This window comes from Synchiropus splendidus, chromosome 1 (genome assembly GCF_027744825.2).
Source record: "Synchiropus splendidus isolate RoL2022-P1 chromosome 1, RoL_Sspl_1.0, whole genome shotgun sequence".
Lineage (NCBI taxonomy): Eukaryota > Metazoa > Chordata > Actinopteri > Syngnathiformes > Callionymidae > Synchiropus > Synchiropus splendidus.
In genome coordinates, this window is record NC_071334.1 from 34,105,015 (window position 1) to 34,121,187 (window position 16,173).

General features: G+C 46.4%; 1 protein-coding gene across 5 annotated transcripts in view; it reads right to left on the reverse strand.

Annotated features, from left to right (window-relative positions):
- patj (PATJ crumbs cell polarity complex component) overlaps positions 1-16,173 on the reverse strand; it is a 62,969-nt gene that overhangs the window by 24,560 nt on the left and 22,236 nt on the right. For all 5 annotated transcript variants that reach the window (XM_053877775.1, XM_053877925.1, XM_053877684.1 and 2 more), the window contains exons 19-29: positions 12,886-13,095; positions 12,518-12,577; positions 8,713-8,994; positions 8,503-8,578; positions 8,342-8,405; positions 8,168-8,230; positions 7,995-8,066; positions 7,755-7,932; positions 7,578-7,688; positions 7,360-7,419; positions 5,557-5,647 (exon numbers count right to left, since the gene is read on the reverse strand). In XM_053877775.1, the coding sequence (XP_053733750.1) occupies positions 5,557-5,647; positions 7,360-7,419; positions 7,578-7,688; positions 7,755-7,932; positions 7,995-8,066; positions 8,168-8,230; positions 8,342-8,405; positions 8,503-8,578; positions 8,713-8,994; positions 12,518-12,577; positions 12,886-13,095 (1,267 nt within the window). The remainder of the gene's footprint in view (positions 1-5,556; positions 5,648-7,359; positions 7,420-7,577; positions 7,689-7,754; positions 7,933-7,994; positions 8,067-8,167; positions 8,231-8,341; positions 8,406-8,502; positions 8,579-8,712; positions 8,995-12,517; positions 12,578-12,885; positions 13,096-16,173) is intronic.

Genomic DNA, 16,173 nt, shown 5'->3' on the forward strand with positions numbered 1-16,173 from the left:
CCCTCACACACAATTGTACCCTGGGGGCTCGGGGATGAGGGAATGTCAGGATGTAGGGAAGCAAAATACACGTTTGATCACTTCCTCTCCACGAGTATACGCGGCATCGTCACCTGCTTACAACCATTTCAAAAAAAGTCTTTACCCTGGTTTTGCTTTGCAACTGACTAGACGTGAACACACTGCAAACAGTGATGGCCCAATGACCGAGAACGCCTCAAAGTGAAGAGTTGCCGCAAAGGCAGAGTGGACCACCACAGCATCTCAAAACCTCAGTGTACAATAACTTCACACAAGAATCAGCGTTTTGGACCATCACACTCACTTGAATCCTTCAGCGGTCCTAACACCAACGTGCTCTAATACGTGACAGGGTTCAACTTCTCTAGAACATGGCGGCAGTTGAGCCACAGGGGCAGCATTTGACATGAAGAAGCCTATGTTTCACTTTTAAAAATGACATTCGGAACGTTCCTCATCAGCCGAGGATCACTTCAGCAGAGCTATACACTTCAGTGAACCCAAAGGGTGTCCTACTTTCCAAAATCAGCAGAAACCAACTAACTCTGCTAGTCAGGATCATCGAATCTTGTTTGTATACTTGGTGGCACTGCAATGACTACTTCATTCTTAAATGGATTCACATAGCTTTTTCCTCTTACACTTGTTTTAGACACATAAACTTACAGTTGCTGTTCACCCTTTAACCACCTCCTTCTGTCAGAGACTTCCAGAATTCCCTTTTTCCAGCAGCTTTAGCCCCCCGGCGAGGGATTAGAGGAAGAACAGTGCGGATCTAATCTCCATCTGGTCCAAATCGTGCCGCGTGGTTTCCCCACAGATGCGCCAGGAAAACCTGAGCAGGTGACTCATGAGATTTCCACTTCACCTCAATGGTATCAGCCCCTGAGAGTCGATCTGTTCATCACACTTGTGGTTAAAAAAGACTTGTATTTATAGATGACTGATTTAGAATGACTGCAGGGACAAGACCGTTTTTTGACTGACTGATATGAAGCTCCTCATCCAGGTATGAGTCACTCAATAGTCATAAAACAGACCTTCCATTACAAATGTTTCTTAAGAGCATTGGGGAGTTGTTTTCCTGGAATTAGTTTTTCAAACAACAGCTGTGTGTGCGCTTTGGTGTGACTTTGTCGTTACCTGGGGAGTTTGACCTTCAGACGTGTGTGTGAGAGAGCGAGAGAGAGAGGGAGAAAGCAAGGAACTGGTGCAAAGACGCAAGGAATGAAGATAAACAGGGAGAAAGGGAAGGTTAAAAGGAGAACTGGAGAAAGAAAAAGATTTAAGCATGGGAGTTAATGTGAGGGACTGTATAAAAAATAGGAAGCAAAACGGAAGCAAATAAAAACAAGACAGAAAGGAGAAGTAGGAGAAAAGGGGAAAATGGGAAAAGGAAATTAAGAGTAGCAAATTTGATGAAGAAGAAAAATACTGTATGAGGATAAAGGAAGAGTAAAGGGAAAAAAATGGTGGAGAACTTGAGAAAGACCAAACGAAGCAAGATAAAAGACAAAAAGCAGCAAAGGAAACATGTAGGCAGGAGAAGAAACTGAAAAGGGAGAGTGTGAAGTGTAATTCATGTGTCGGACATCCAGAACGACTTCCTCCAGCTTGAGTCAGGCCCACTGAAAATCATCTCTCCAACACTGAATACTTGGCTTTCACAGAGACAGTGAGTTGACCGACCTGGTTCTGACGGCAGGAACCACACCTCCACACTCACAAGATGGGGTCTGTGTTGTCTTTCTTAGGACTGACTACACCACAGAGCAAGAAGAAACAGAAAATCTGAGAGTACAGTAGATGGCAGTTTTACTGCCTTAGTATCTACTTACTGGATGGACGATCAGAAGTAGAACAATGATGAATGATATAAGTCTTGAAAGCTCTTGAGACACTTCAGTTTATGTAATGCGTTGCGTCAAGGTAACACCTGGGTTGTCCCCACCCAGTAGGGTCTACTGACTCAGATCTGAGATGATCACAGGGACTACAACAACTCAAATGACTTGAGAGGCTACCCCAAGCCTCCTCTTTTCACCAACCACCACAATCATTTGAACTCCAGAGAAGTTCACTCAGAGTGTGGGTAAAGCTTGTCACATTTGAATACAAAAAGTCCATCCAGTCCTGAAGGACCTGGCAGGAGAAGTGGACATTCACACACTCCACTCAGTCGAGACAAATGAAGGTTTGAACCCAACACTGACATGGTCCAACTCCTGTCCTCCTCTGATGACACCTACTGAAAAGTGACAGAGGAGGTCCACCTGGCCTCACTCACATGTCTGCCATTCAAGTTCTCGTGGCTTCCAGGACCAGCTCTGTAAATCCACTGTAGGACCTTCGTAGCCACCCTAGGTCTTCTGCCTTTCCTTCCTTGGGAAAATTTCATTTGATACTGACCCACAAGACGGACAGTTTTGGAAGCACAAAAGTGATCTACATGATCTTGGGTAGAGTCCTCCTACATTGGTTCGGCCACCATTTTCACTTCATAGTTCAGTCAGCGAAATAATGAATTCAAACAGAGACAGGGTTTGTTTAATCTGGATTTGGAACAAAAGTCATCTTTCAGTTACGTACACGTCACTCTGATAATCGACATGAGGAGTTCAGACTGTCCAGTTCTGCTAGCAGGAGGTCCAGCAGATGGGAGGAGCTCAAAGCAACACGACCTCAAACAGCATTTCCAATCCGGTTGAATCATTCATCACTCCTGCCGGCGCCAGGAGAGAAACGAGACAGCGAGCCGACAGAGAGCGAGCGGAACAGAACCATCACCCAAATCACCGAAACGAATCATCCACAATGAGAAGCGACACACATGTGACACCGCTCTGTGACTCCGGACTAACACAGACGGCCTTCGTTTGCCTCTACCGATATCATATCAGCAGAGGTACAGGCCCGACAGCCCAGAACTTCAAGTCTGGAAAATGAGATTTAGGTGAAATAAAACCCAGCAGAGACCAGCACCAGCAGACGCCCAGAACCAAGACCCGATGACTCAGGACCCCTGAGTCAGATTGGTCAGATAAAGACCAAGAGAAGTCTCAAGTGCACAACAGTCTACAGCACTGGTGGATTTCACATGTCAGAGGGGATGGTGATGGACAAGGTCTACAAGGTGGACTCTTGTCTACAGTAGAAGTAGGTGGAAATTCTCACTATGACTTGAAAAAGATCTCTAACTTAGGAGGCAGCATGTATCTAAAGCTTCAAATGCAGCTCGGTCTTCGGTGGACTGTCGGGTCTCCATGAGAGACAAGTACAGAAATCAATTTAACCTTTGAACCTAAACCTGGCTTCATAGTCATTGATCAAAGTCCTGACAGGTCCCTTGTGGTCAGACCTCATCCTCAGAGTGGCACTTCAATGTGCCTGGCTTAAATTTCGGATGAGTCTTGAGGACTACCAATGACAACTCAAACACATTGATGTCTACTAGAGACCATGAACGGCCACGAGGCCATCACAAACGACGGCCAGCAGACCACTGAGAATCACTAGAGAGCAGAGGTGCAGTCGTCATTGAAGTGATCTTTGGTCGTCATTACTGCTGTCTTGTGGACAGCAGGGTATTGCTGGAAGTCTCTAGTTGACTGTAGACCATGGACCTGTTGGGTCTTTAAATATCAAAAGCCATTTTAAAGAGGACGAGTTTGATCAGAAAGCGATGAGATTTCAGACAATCATCTTGTGGTTCAGTACGTATTTGAGTATGTTTGAGAACAGAGTCCAGCAGAGATCATACAAGCAATGAATCAATCATCACAGAGCAGCACAGGAGACCGGAGCACATCAACAACCAACATCAAAGCAGATTCACACCCAAAACACAAGATCCACTATCCAAGAAGAAGCCCTCAGAACCCGTGCCGACCGGCAGCAGAACAGACAGAGCACAGAAGGAAAGAAGCAGCGAGAGAGGAAGAACTCCAAGACAGAGAATGGAGCCAGAAAAGATCACGTCCTGAGATATAACAGCCTTCAAACAAGACCTGCAACGACAGAAACAGACATGTTAGCACGTCGGTGCAGTGACGCTGGTGGGTTTACTCCAGTTTCCTTCATGAGCCATGTGAAGACTTCCATCTTGTGAACCTGCAACTGTCGATTGATAGGACAAAGTTGTCCACCCACAGACCGACCGGACTTCAGAGATTACACATGCTATCTTGACCAAGTTAGCTTCATCAACAAACTCAATGTGGAGCCACACCTCAAGAATGGTGTGGTGTTGGGGGGGCTTTGATGAAGAGAACCTTTTCACCCAATCCCCCTATTCTATTTAAAATAAAAATGAAAACATGCTTGATAAGCATGCTTTTTAATTATCGTGAAGATCAAATATTTCCACTGCTTTTGTTTCATTTTTACCCCGCATTTTCCCCCTACTTCATGAGTACTAAAAACATACCTTCAAAATTCCAAATATGCATTGAGCAATCAGGATCCCTATAAGCATCTAACCAAAATACGAAAAAAAAATCAGCATAGGTGAAAAGAAAAAGTCAACATCAGAAGAAGAAAGAGGAATGGGAGAATGAGCTCATTCCAGCAATGTCTCCTCCACAAATGTTGTAGCTGCCTCATCCATTTCCAGCTAAACCCTCAAGTGCTTGTGCGTGTGTGTGTGTGTGTGTGTGTTAAAGCATATCTATCCTAGTGAGGTGAGCTGCGTCACCGCTGCCAGCTGCAGCTGATCACAGTCATGGAGGAGTTTGAGTGGCGACGAATGGTGAAGTGTTCAGAAGGCCTTGTTTCGTTTGCAGAGACGATGTGACTGTAGGACAACCGAACCCCTTTGACATCACGGTATAATGATGAAAGAGTGTTCCGTGTTTGATCAGTGAGAGTGGACAACCCTGAGGTCACAGCTATGTTGACTGAAGTTGACGGTCAGCATGGTTAGTATTGTTGTTGTCAAAGGAAGCCGTTTGATTGTGAATGGACATGATGTATGGTCAGTCAGTCTCCTCAGGAAGCATGTGGTTGTCCTGCACTGATGATAATAACCAGAACCGAACTCGGGAGCTACATTGAACTCATCATTTTTAGATGTCAAGTCTACATTGTTATTGAAATAAGACTGTTTAAGCATGCGGAGCTGATATATTAAATGAGGCACATACATGTACATTGATGTTTTAAATTGTTCACATGGGCCAATAAAGACCTCAGTTTAAAAGAACTGGAGCTCTCCGTCAAATGCTTCATGGTTCAGGCTTCGCAGGGTTCATTTCTGTTCCAGATCAGACTCAGTCCTCTTCCACTGAGCTTTTTCGACTCTAAATGGCAGTTACTCAAGTTCCCTTGTCATTTGTGCAACATAGTAAAAATCAAGAAGTTTAATAACATCCTCTTTGATCCTGATTTGACTGGTTAAAAACCGACAATCGTTATGAAACCGTTTCAGTGAGTAGCATCATTAATGGAATTGATCTAATCAAAAACGATACAAAGATTTATTGATACTTAAAGTCTTATCAATTCCCATCCCTATGTGCGTGGGTGCGTGTGACTCACTTTTGGCCGGCTGCAGGTCTGGAGTCAGCTCTCGATCTGACTGGCTGGGCGGTCTGTAGGGTGGAGGGGGTCTCAGTCGTGCAGTGGGATTCTGAAATAGTTACGATTAACAATGAAGCGTAAACCGGACTGTTTAATTAAACTAGACTGAACTCAGGCTGTGTTGCATTGAGCTCGTAATGAACGAACATCGAATGTTACTCTGCTGCCCTCCGGTGGCTGTACTACGCACTACTACTAACACTACTGAATTCAACCTCATGATGCACAGACGAGGTGTCTGGATTGGCAGACCGGGGTGGTGGTCCCCCTGTTTAAGAAGGGGGGCCGGAGGGTGTGTTCCAACTACAGGGGGATCACACTCTTCAGCCTCCCTGGAAAGGTTTATTCCAGGGTACTAGAGAGGAGACTTCGGCCAATAGTCGAACCTCAGATCCAGGAGGAACAGTGTGGTTTTCGTCCCAGTCGTGGAACACTGGACCAGCTCTATACCCTCCATCGGGTGCTCGAGGGTTCATGGGAGTTCGCCCAACCAGTCCACATGTGCTTTGTGGATTTGGAGAAGGCGTTCGACCGTGTCCCTCGCGATGTCCTGTGGGGGGTGCTCCGGGAATATGGGGTGCGGGACCCTCTGCTAGGGGCTGTCCGCTCCTTGTATGACCGGAGCAGGAGCATGGTTCGCATTGCCGGCAGTAAATCAGACCTGTTCCCGGTGCATGTTGGTCTCCACCAGGGCTGCCCTTTGTCACCGGTTCTGTTCATCACTTTTATGGACAGAATTTCTCGGCGTAGCCAGGGGTCGGAGGGGATCCGGTTCGGGAACCACAGAATTTCATCTCTGCTATTTGCGGATGATGTTGTTCTGCTGGCCTCATCGGACCGGGACCTTCAGTATGCGCTGGGTCGGTTTGCAGCCGAGTGTGAAGCGGGCGGGATGAGGATCAGCACCTCCAAGTCTGAGGCCATGGTTCTCGACTGGAACACGGTGGTTTGCTCTCTCCAGGTTGGTAGAGAGTTCTTGCCTCAAGTGGCGGAGTTTAAGTATCTCGGGGTCTTGTTCTCGAGTGAGGGAAAAAGGGAGCGTGAGATTGATAGACGGGTTGGTGCAGCGGCAGCAGTGATGCGGTCGCTGTATCGGACCGTCGTGGTGAAGAGAGAGCTGAGTCACAAGACGAAGCTCTCGATTTACCGATCGATCTACGTTCCCACCCTCATCTATGGTCACGAGCTTTGGGTAGTGACCGAAAGGATGAGATCGCGGATACAAGCGGCTGAGATGAGTTTCCTCCGCAGGGTGGCTGGGCGCACCCTTAGAGACAGGGTGAGGACTTCGGTCATCCGGGAGGAGCTCGTGGTGGAGCCGCTGCTCCTCCACATCGAGAGGAACCAGCTGAGGTGGCTCGGGCATCTGATCCGGATGCCCCCTGAACGCCTCCCTGGGGAGGTGTTCCGGGCATGTCCTACCGGGAGGAGACCCCGGGGAAGACCCAGGACTCGCTGGAGAGATTATGTCTCCGGTCTGGCCTGGGAACGCCTCGGGATCCGATGGGAGGAGCTGGAGGAGGTTTGTGCGGACCGGGAAGTTTTGGCTTCCCTGCTCCGAATGCTGCCTCCGCGACCCGACCCCGGATAAGCGGCAGAAGAAGGTGAAGGTGAAGGTGAAGGTGATGCACAGACGCGTCAGTTTCAACTGGTCCCAGGTAGCCATTGCACTTCCAAAATATCAATAGCGGATGAAATGACCCTCCAGCATCTCACAAAACAGAACACCTCACTGAGGGACAGAGGGAGTCATTTTCTTACCGGAGATTGAGTCCTGCTTGATTTGTGTTGGCTATAGGACGGAACAGTGATGGACGCCGGCTGTAACACACGGATGAAGAGTATAAGAGGGTGACACTCACCTGATTCTCAGTGAGTGAGAAAACAAAGGTTGTTTTAAATGTTTTTAAATTTAAATGGATGTTTTAAAATGTTGGTGCAAGAGTGATGAGTTGACATGAATGAGTGTGAGTCAGTACCCGTGGCATTGGACAAAGACTCTGCACCACAAAGATGACTGGACTTGGAGCTGACTTGATTGTGTTGACTGCCTCCTCATGACTTGCACCGCGGAGATCGACACCAGAGACCTGAGCAGATCTTACAGGTCAGCCCCACATCCAGAAGTCATCCTCCCACAACGGACACGGCCTCACCTCCAGGATCTTGTCTCCAGTCTTCAGACAGTGAGTTTTGGCAGCCGGACTGTCAGCCAGCACCTGCTTGATGAAGATGCCCTTCAGCTCTTCTCCATTCTTGAGCCTCTTGATGACGTGACGTCCCCCGACAATGCTCAGGCCCAGAGATTGACCCTCCTCGGACCACACCTCCACCCTGCGGAGAGCATCAGAGGTCAGCACCTACCGCTTGACAGCTTTGAAAGTGACGCAGTTCACCTGCGGGGGGGTCCCCAGTGACTGAAGGCAGGGGTCTCCTCTCCCTCACCGTCCTCACGCTCGGGCAGCTCCCTGCTCATACACAAGCTCAAGATCAATGAACCTGCACATGTAACGTCCCTGGAGCTGACTCTGTTGTCAGAGGTTAACATAATAACAGAACAAATTCACACCCGTTTCCTCTGACACCTTGGCTCCGTCTCTTCCTCCTCCCAGCGCTCATCACCCGAATGGATCTTAAGTATAAAGAGCAGAAGGTTAGAATGTGAAAGTCCTTGTCAAGACTGTGCTGCAAATGCGGCTGTAACCAGCAGAGGGCAGCACGGGATAATGAAATAGACACTGACTCAGAGTCGGTGTCCGTCAGCGTCAGTTCTGAGTCAGCTTCACTGTCGTGGGAGTCCAGGAAACCTGAGGACATAGGTGATGCACGTGAGCTGATGTGACATCAAACACACATGATAACACAAGGCATCTGCAGATCAAATGTCAATGAGATATCTCTCACCAAGAAGAGACTTTCTCCCAGAAGCATTGCTCTCCTGGTCCCACCAGTGGGCCCCATCCTGCTCTCTCCTCCATGTCTGAACGCCAAGGACATAAATGATTCAAAGTCACGTGACTCCAGATCAGTGTTATATGGGATAACACGACCTTCAAACTGAGCAGTAATATCTCCACCCAACAGTAGGGGGACCCTAAATCAATCATGCCTCACCTCAGCAGCTCCTCTTTTCAGGGAGGAGGTAAGCTTCCACTCTTCCCATGAAGGAGGAGCTCTCCTGGGCAGAGAGCCAGTTCTGACCTCCTCCCTCTGGTCTACATCCTCCTCGTCCACTGCCATCTCTTTGCCCTCCTGTTGTGGTGGGGCACTGGTGGTAGAGGAGGACGTATATCGAGGGAGGCCTCCGTCCAAGATCAACTCGCACTCCTCCTCCCCTTCATCCTCCTGTAGTTTGGCAAGACGGTCCAACGACAGGAGAGAATGTTCTTCAAGATCCTGGAAGGCACAAACATCAGACTGAGAATGATCTTTGATGACTCCATGAATGAGGGAGACATCAAACAATCCTCAGCTCCTCAACTCCCCCACTCAACACTGACCACCAAATAAGAGAAGCCCACAGGTGTGATGCGTTCACTGTTAAAGTAGCGGGAAACTCGTCTGCACAAACGTGACCCTGAACACTGAGCTGATGCAGGTGAGCTGCTGCCAGAAGTGAGTGACATGAGTTTAGTGCGTAAGTGAGTGAGTGAGTGAGTGAGTGAGTGAGTGAGTGAGTGAGTGAGTAAGAAAATGTAAGCGAATGAAGTGAGTGAGATGGGAGTGACTGCATTTAGTGACTGCATTGTGAATGAGGGAGGTGAGATGACATGAGTGAGTGATGAGATCAGAGAATGAAGTGACAGGTTGAGGCGAAATCATTGTGGCACATTGTGACCTTATATAGCCAGGTTAGTGTAAACTGTTACACTCACCAAAGACAACTATTCACAAGGACTGGCATGGGGTGGTTGGATGAGTTTGTTCAAACGTACTGGTTAGCTGGAAGTTTGTCTTGCCCAAGCGTATGCAGCGTCTTTGTAGTCACCTCTGTGCTGAGCTACTTAAGTCTTCTGACACAAGCTGCCGTTCTCCCACAAAGGCCGACAGCGTATATATAAAATATATTTAACTCTGCTCACGACATGGTTCCCGGCAGCGGGTCTCTTCTGTAAATCCGTCATCGGCAAAGTGAAGACCTAAAAACTGCAGCTCGCACTAAATCTCAAACTTGACTCACTTTGAACATTAGCCTTCATCTCGGAACACATAAAGGTTTGCTCCAACTCCCCAAAGAGCTTTCCTCAGCAGATACTGGGGGGATATCCTGTTCTTAACATTACGATGCAGACATTAGCCCGCGCCGGGAAATATTAATGACAACACTTAGGCTAATTTCCATCGACAAAGCCTCATCGTCAAGGACTCTCTTCCTCTTCTTTTAATTTGGGCCTGGGAAGCTGGCCCATCACGGCTATATAATGGAGGCGAGGAGCAGACGGCGGCCGCGGCAGAGAGCTCATAACGCTAACAGGATGTTCCGCAGACTGATGTGAATTGGCTGTGACTGCCTGGCCTCATATTCATAAGATTTAAAGACGCTGTCATTTAATATCTCTGCCATTAGACGATGAGGACACGCTGAGAACGCTTCTGCGGCAGCAGGCGGGGGTCAAACTCAAAAACTGCACTGTACAAAGATCCTGTCGGGCTGATTGATGTCTCTGAATCTGATCCCGCATTTCAGCCCGACACGAGGGGAAGAACGACCCGCATCGGACGACGCTCTGGAAACATTTGGCTCCGACTTGGTTTTTCCACAGATTAAAAAGTCATCATGGTAGTCAAGCTCAATGATCAGAGTCAACCTCTGGCGTCTAAACAGTCAAACTGGTTCAGACCTCCCCCTTCCACAAAACCATGGGGACCATGAGAGCCCAATTTGGCAGCACAAGAGGACTAAATCATCCCAGTCATAATCACTTGGTAGACTGATTCGGGAAAGGTGTTCACAGCTCTGACTTGATTTGAGTACAACAAAGATTGCCGAAGTGAGTCAGGCTAAAGTGAGTCATGCTAAACTGAGTCATGTTTAAGTGAGTCATGCTTAAGTGAGTCGAGTTAAAGTGAGTCAGGCTAAAGTGAGTCATGCTCAAGTGAGTCAAGTTAAAGAGAGTCATGCTCAAGTGAGTCAAGTTAAAGTGAGTCAGGCCAAAGTGAGTCAGACTTCAGTCAGTCAGGCAAAAAAAAGCCAGGATAAAGCGAGTCAGGCTAGACTGAACAGGCCGATGGCTCATACAACCTTGTCAACGGTGCCGGCGAGTCGCATTCTGATCCACGAGTCGAAGCTTGACTCACTAGGGTCTGTCACTCACCAAGAGTCTACACTTCAATAATTCAACGTTCCCCATGGGAAGAACTCTGCTGGGCACCATGGCAATTGCAACTGCAAACACGAACACATCAATAGAAAAGGTGCTACGTAGCTTCACAGCCATTGTGTTTCAGTATAATGAATGACTCTGCAAAAGGTTACCTCAAGCAACTAATAACTCCAAGACTCCAGGAAAAAATGGGTGTCTCCAGTAGGTAGCTAGGAGACGCTGCAAACTAGGAGCTCGCACAGAAGGTGTCCATTTATCTGGTAACAGTGGAGTCACCTTCTTTACTCCAATAAGACTCAAAGGCATGTGGAGGCCAAATTGTTTAAATGTCTAAGCCTTTACATGCAGTTTTGGCTATTCGGGATTTGTGTGGACAGTCATCAGTCTCAGACACAGGAAACATAGAAAAACAATCTCTCACACACACGACCAATCAACCTTGGACAAAATACCTAACTCACCACAGTTACCGTAGACATTCTCACTTTGAGCACCAACTCTATTTTTGGTGCTAAATAAGTACTTCAAGGCCACATGGTGCGCCACTCAAACCTGCAGTGTTTTCAGAGGCTCATCAGTGTTTGAAATAATAATAACACGAGCACCTATCATGAGGCTACTTTGAACGTCAGCTGAGCTCGGCGAGCTTTATACAGAGAATGATGCGTCAGTGGTGGCTCACCGCCGCCGCAGCTCCTCTATGGCTGACCTCTAAAAGGTAAGGAGCCGTGGAAGCATAACGCGGGTCTCTCTCTGGTCAGAGGACCGGCTACCGGAGAGCACTGCCTGCGCAGAAGTGACGGCAGCAACCGTCATTACTGAGCGTCTTCAGGAGGTGTGAAAGATGCAGTGGGGTGACGATTATGTTTTATTTATTAACCATGTCCCGCCCTCCTGTTGCATCCACTTTTCACTTTAACAACCCAGTTGTAGTTTTGGGAGGCCCAGTTGTGACAGGTGGTCATAATGTTCTGGTAGACTCTGGCTCTGTGCTACTGTACTGATCGGGATACTGAATGTTCTCTTGGACAGGAGTGTCCTCAGGCTACCCCTGCCCCCCACCACCACTCACTTAAGAGAGGGAGAAAGAGAGAGAGAAAGAGAGGGGGAGACGCTGCTGGTTGAGCTGATGGAGCACTTTGTACCATCGAGTCGTCCAGCTGAGTCAGCAGCTTTGCCGAGACGGTGAGGAGAGAGAGATTAAGGAGAGGGAAGGTGAACGAGAGGAGAAGATGAAAGAGAGAAAGGAAGACTGGAGGCCGAGTGAGGGAGAGGATAGGGGTGAGGACAGTGGGGAGTGAAAAGGTTAAAAGTGATGCAGGAGGAAAACAAGAGAAAGTTTATGAACAGATAAACCAAGGTGGTGTTGGGAGCTAATATATTCTCTGGAAGTGCGGACAACAAAGAAAGTTTCTCAGGAGGTTAGTAAGCAAGCAACTCTTGACATCCTCATGTTCTACAGATTTAAATGCACTAATGGAACCATGACAGTCTCTCGTGACTCTCATCACAGATCTCCTCACCTCCACTCATGTGACCCTGGAGCATTTCATTATGGCAATACACAGCCTCACAAAACAAAGGTCGTGCAGTACCTTGTGTACAGGGAGGGATGTGTTGGTGTTTTCCTCTCGTTGTCTCTCTGGTTCTTCTCCCTGCAAACAGAGCAACAAGCTGATGAGACAGAGGTGGTGAAAGAGATTTTGATGCACACAACATGGCCAGAATCAGTTGCAGGAATATGACGATACAGTCTATTAGAAGGAGAAGTTCAAGTAACTCAAGGGCCTTGTTCATGAGCGAGGGCAGCTGTGCCACCTTCAGTTCTTGAGACGAAAGAGCTGAGCAAAGCTCTCCAAAAACCTGACTTGTCAGGACACACTTACTCCAGCTTTAATCCTTTACTATGAGCTAAATTTAAGTTGTATATATATATATATATATATAAACAGTACAAACTCACCACCAAGGGCTTGCGGATCCCTAACTGGACGGTACCGGGTGGAGCGGACTTGAGAACGTCCACAGCCTCCGACAGGGTCAGCAGGTCCAGTTGAGTTTGGTTGACTGACACCAGCTGGTCTCCGGGCAGTAGACCTCCATGACGCTCCGCTGGACTGCCAGGAAGCAGAGAGCGGATTACCATCACACACCGAGCCGGATCCACTGGGTCCTGGAGGGAGACAGAGTGAAACGTGTTCAGTGGATGAAAATAACTGCATCACAAATACCAAGAACACAGGCGGCACTATTATCCATATACTATATATGTCGCAGGTTCCCAGGAAACTACACAACGCTTCAGTATATAACACCAAACTTGACTTGCGACTGGAGCCCACGTTACTATATTGCAAAAGACCGTACTACACTTGACCGAGACAGTGATCGACACTATGCTCTACTGATGACTCTCCAAAACACAAGTCAACACTACACAATACGCATGTGACTCCTATAGACTGAGACATATTTTATGACAATATACCACAAAAACATGCGGTACGTTTTGAACAGGATTTTCACCTTGCAATGAATTGCATCTGCATTTTCCGAGAGTAATCATTCACAATCCCTGCCATATACAAAAAAGTCTAACACAGCATAGTATCAGGGGTCATGATGGGCAGTTTTTCATGAACTTTGAATTTGTAGTGAATTTCATTTGAATCCAACTACAGGTAATTGAAGCACTTCAGGGCCACATGAAATGACTTGGCGGACCAGATTTGGCACCTGACACTTGGGTTTGATACTTGCCTTTGACACTTAATAGAGTAGACTGAAGCAGTGATTCTTAGCAGTCATTCTGGGCCGCAAGCACCTCCCAGAAGGGGGCTTAAAGTTTTTTTTTTTTTTTTTTTTTTTTTACACCTGTGGGCCATGAGACGCTCAGTTTTAAATACATTTGTCACAAATGGTGGCAGTAGTGTGTCACTGAATTGACTTGTCAGCTGCAAATTTGAGATAGTTAAATTCTTAAACAGAAAAAATGATGATAAAGAAAGTGATGCCGCCCCAACAATAAAAACAGTTCATGACTAAGTTAATTAGAAAATTTTATAATTAAAAATATATATATTTTAAAACTTTTTTTTATTTATGATATTCATTTAGACATGCTCATTTATTTTATACAGAATCTTATTCAGTGCAGTTTTTCCAATTTTCTCTACAGTTTGCATCAAGAGTATTTTTCTTTTTTTTTCTTTAGTTAATTTGATGAAAATGAGTTGGACCTGGTGCTGCTACTGGTTGGACTTTTCGATGACAAATACATATCTTTGTGATGATCACATGGTTTCGTGTCATTTCACAAGGTTTTGGTTTGTTATGTAAGTAGGTTAAATATGGTTAGTGAACACAACTGAAATCAAGAGTGATGAGGCCCATTTGAATGGGGCCCATTTGTTCTGGGAAATGTGGGCCCAGAGAAGAAAAAGGTTAAGAGCCCCTGGACTAGAGTAAATTACATATCAGACCATACCTGATTAACATACAATGTGCTGTAGCCAGATAAGATTAAAACTTTAAACACTATCCAGACCTCTGACGTTAGATGAAACAAAGCCACAAAACACTGAGTTATGCTCTCACTCACTGTGTCTCACACACACAGAAATAAGCCTGCGCACCGCTTGACTAAGGGACTGCTGAGAGATACTCTGTACACTCTACAATACTTGCAGGAGTACACTACACTACACTAGGGGTAACCAAATAATAATCTCAAAGCCTTTTATTTTTTTCAACAAATCAAAAGGTCATTTATTGAGGTTAGTCAAGCAGACCTTCAATACAGCTAGTGTCATCGGGCTTATGAAGCCGAAGGATGTCACGCAGTGTGGCAGTAGAGTACATGGTAATTTGGTCATTTTTAGTCCATTCATGTAAGAATTGAATCACGGTCCACCAGGTGCATACACGTTTGATAAATGTCAGAAACTAAACTTTACAGTGGCTTTTTGACAGTTTAATAACAGTTTAAACAGGGAAAAAGACAATCAACACCACTGGAATTTGTGACTTTATAACATGGTAATACCTCTAAAATGACACGACTACACTAAGTGAGATGATGAATTAACTATTCATCACAACATGGCTTTGTGTGAGACTCGCTATTTTTTATTTTTATTTTTACAGTCAACGTCTAACAGTTTCAATTTTTGTAATCACTCCAGCGGTTGAGGGGATATCGTACTGACAAGCCCACATAACTATTGAGCAATGAGGAAAAGTTACACCTGCAAATCTTTTCAATGTTTGTCTGGTCCTCGTGCCAAAGCACAGGGTACTATTGCAATGATGACTATGTGAGCGCAAAGCCTCACATAGGTGCTTCACTTCTGGTTGTGTCACCAGCACTAAAGGCCAGTAACTCAAGTAAATATTTGATAATCTAAACCTGAAAAGGACACTTCAATCACTTCAGTTATCAGAGAGAAAAGAGGTGTGTAGATGAACAGACTCTCAAGGTAAAGATTGGCGAGGCAAGGCAGGCAGGGGGAGACAAAGACCAGCGGAATCTTGGAGGAATGAAAGCGCAGGTGTGCAACACAGGAACGGAAGATGAAGATGACAGGAGTGTTGATGTGCAGATGAAGTTCTTCAACTTATTTGCTCCTGCGGCCCCGAAGTCAGTCCATGTAGAAGGAAACAGGAATGAGCCATAAAGTCATCACAGCATTTTTAAGTTGCTAATTCTCACAGTCAGCATTTCTGAACTTGTAGAGAAATGTTAAAGATAATATATTTTTCCCTTTTCTCAACACTTCCTTGAGGAGCCAACCAAACTGTGGTGTATGGTTCCAGGTGGTTGGTCAATGACTCAGAGAGAAGAAGAAAAGCTGTTTAAATGCTGGGGGTTTATTTTGTGTCCATTTTGTGCCATAATTTGTTTTCACAGCATTTCAGAGACATGAGTCACAGAAACCATCAGGGTGTATTCCCAGACTGCTGTGGTCAGTGTGGGTCAACAGTGGTGCGGCGTAAGAGACGGCGGTGCCATCTGTCATGCACCGAGGTGGAACACAAGACGTCAAGCTGTGTCAGTGGTCTGCTATTTTGAGTCACTCAGTGACCGGTGTGTTTCATAGAGACGGAAAGGAGCACCACTTCCATCAGGTACTGAACACTGCAGACAGGGAACAAGCCCTTCCAAATATGAACCGTGCATTTGTTTTTATGTCATTCCCATGCTTTTCCCTCTGGGCACTCTGGTTTCCTCCCACGCCCAAAAACATGCAGA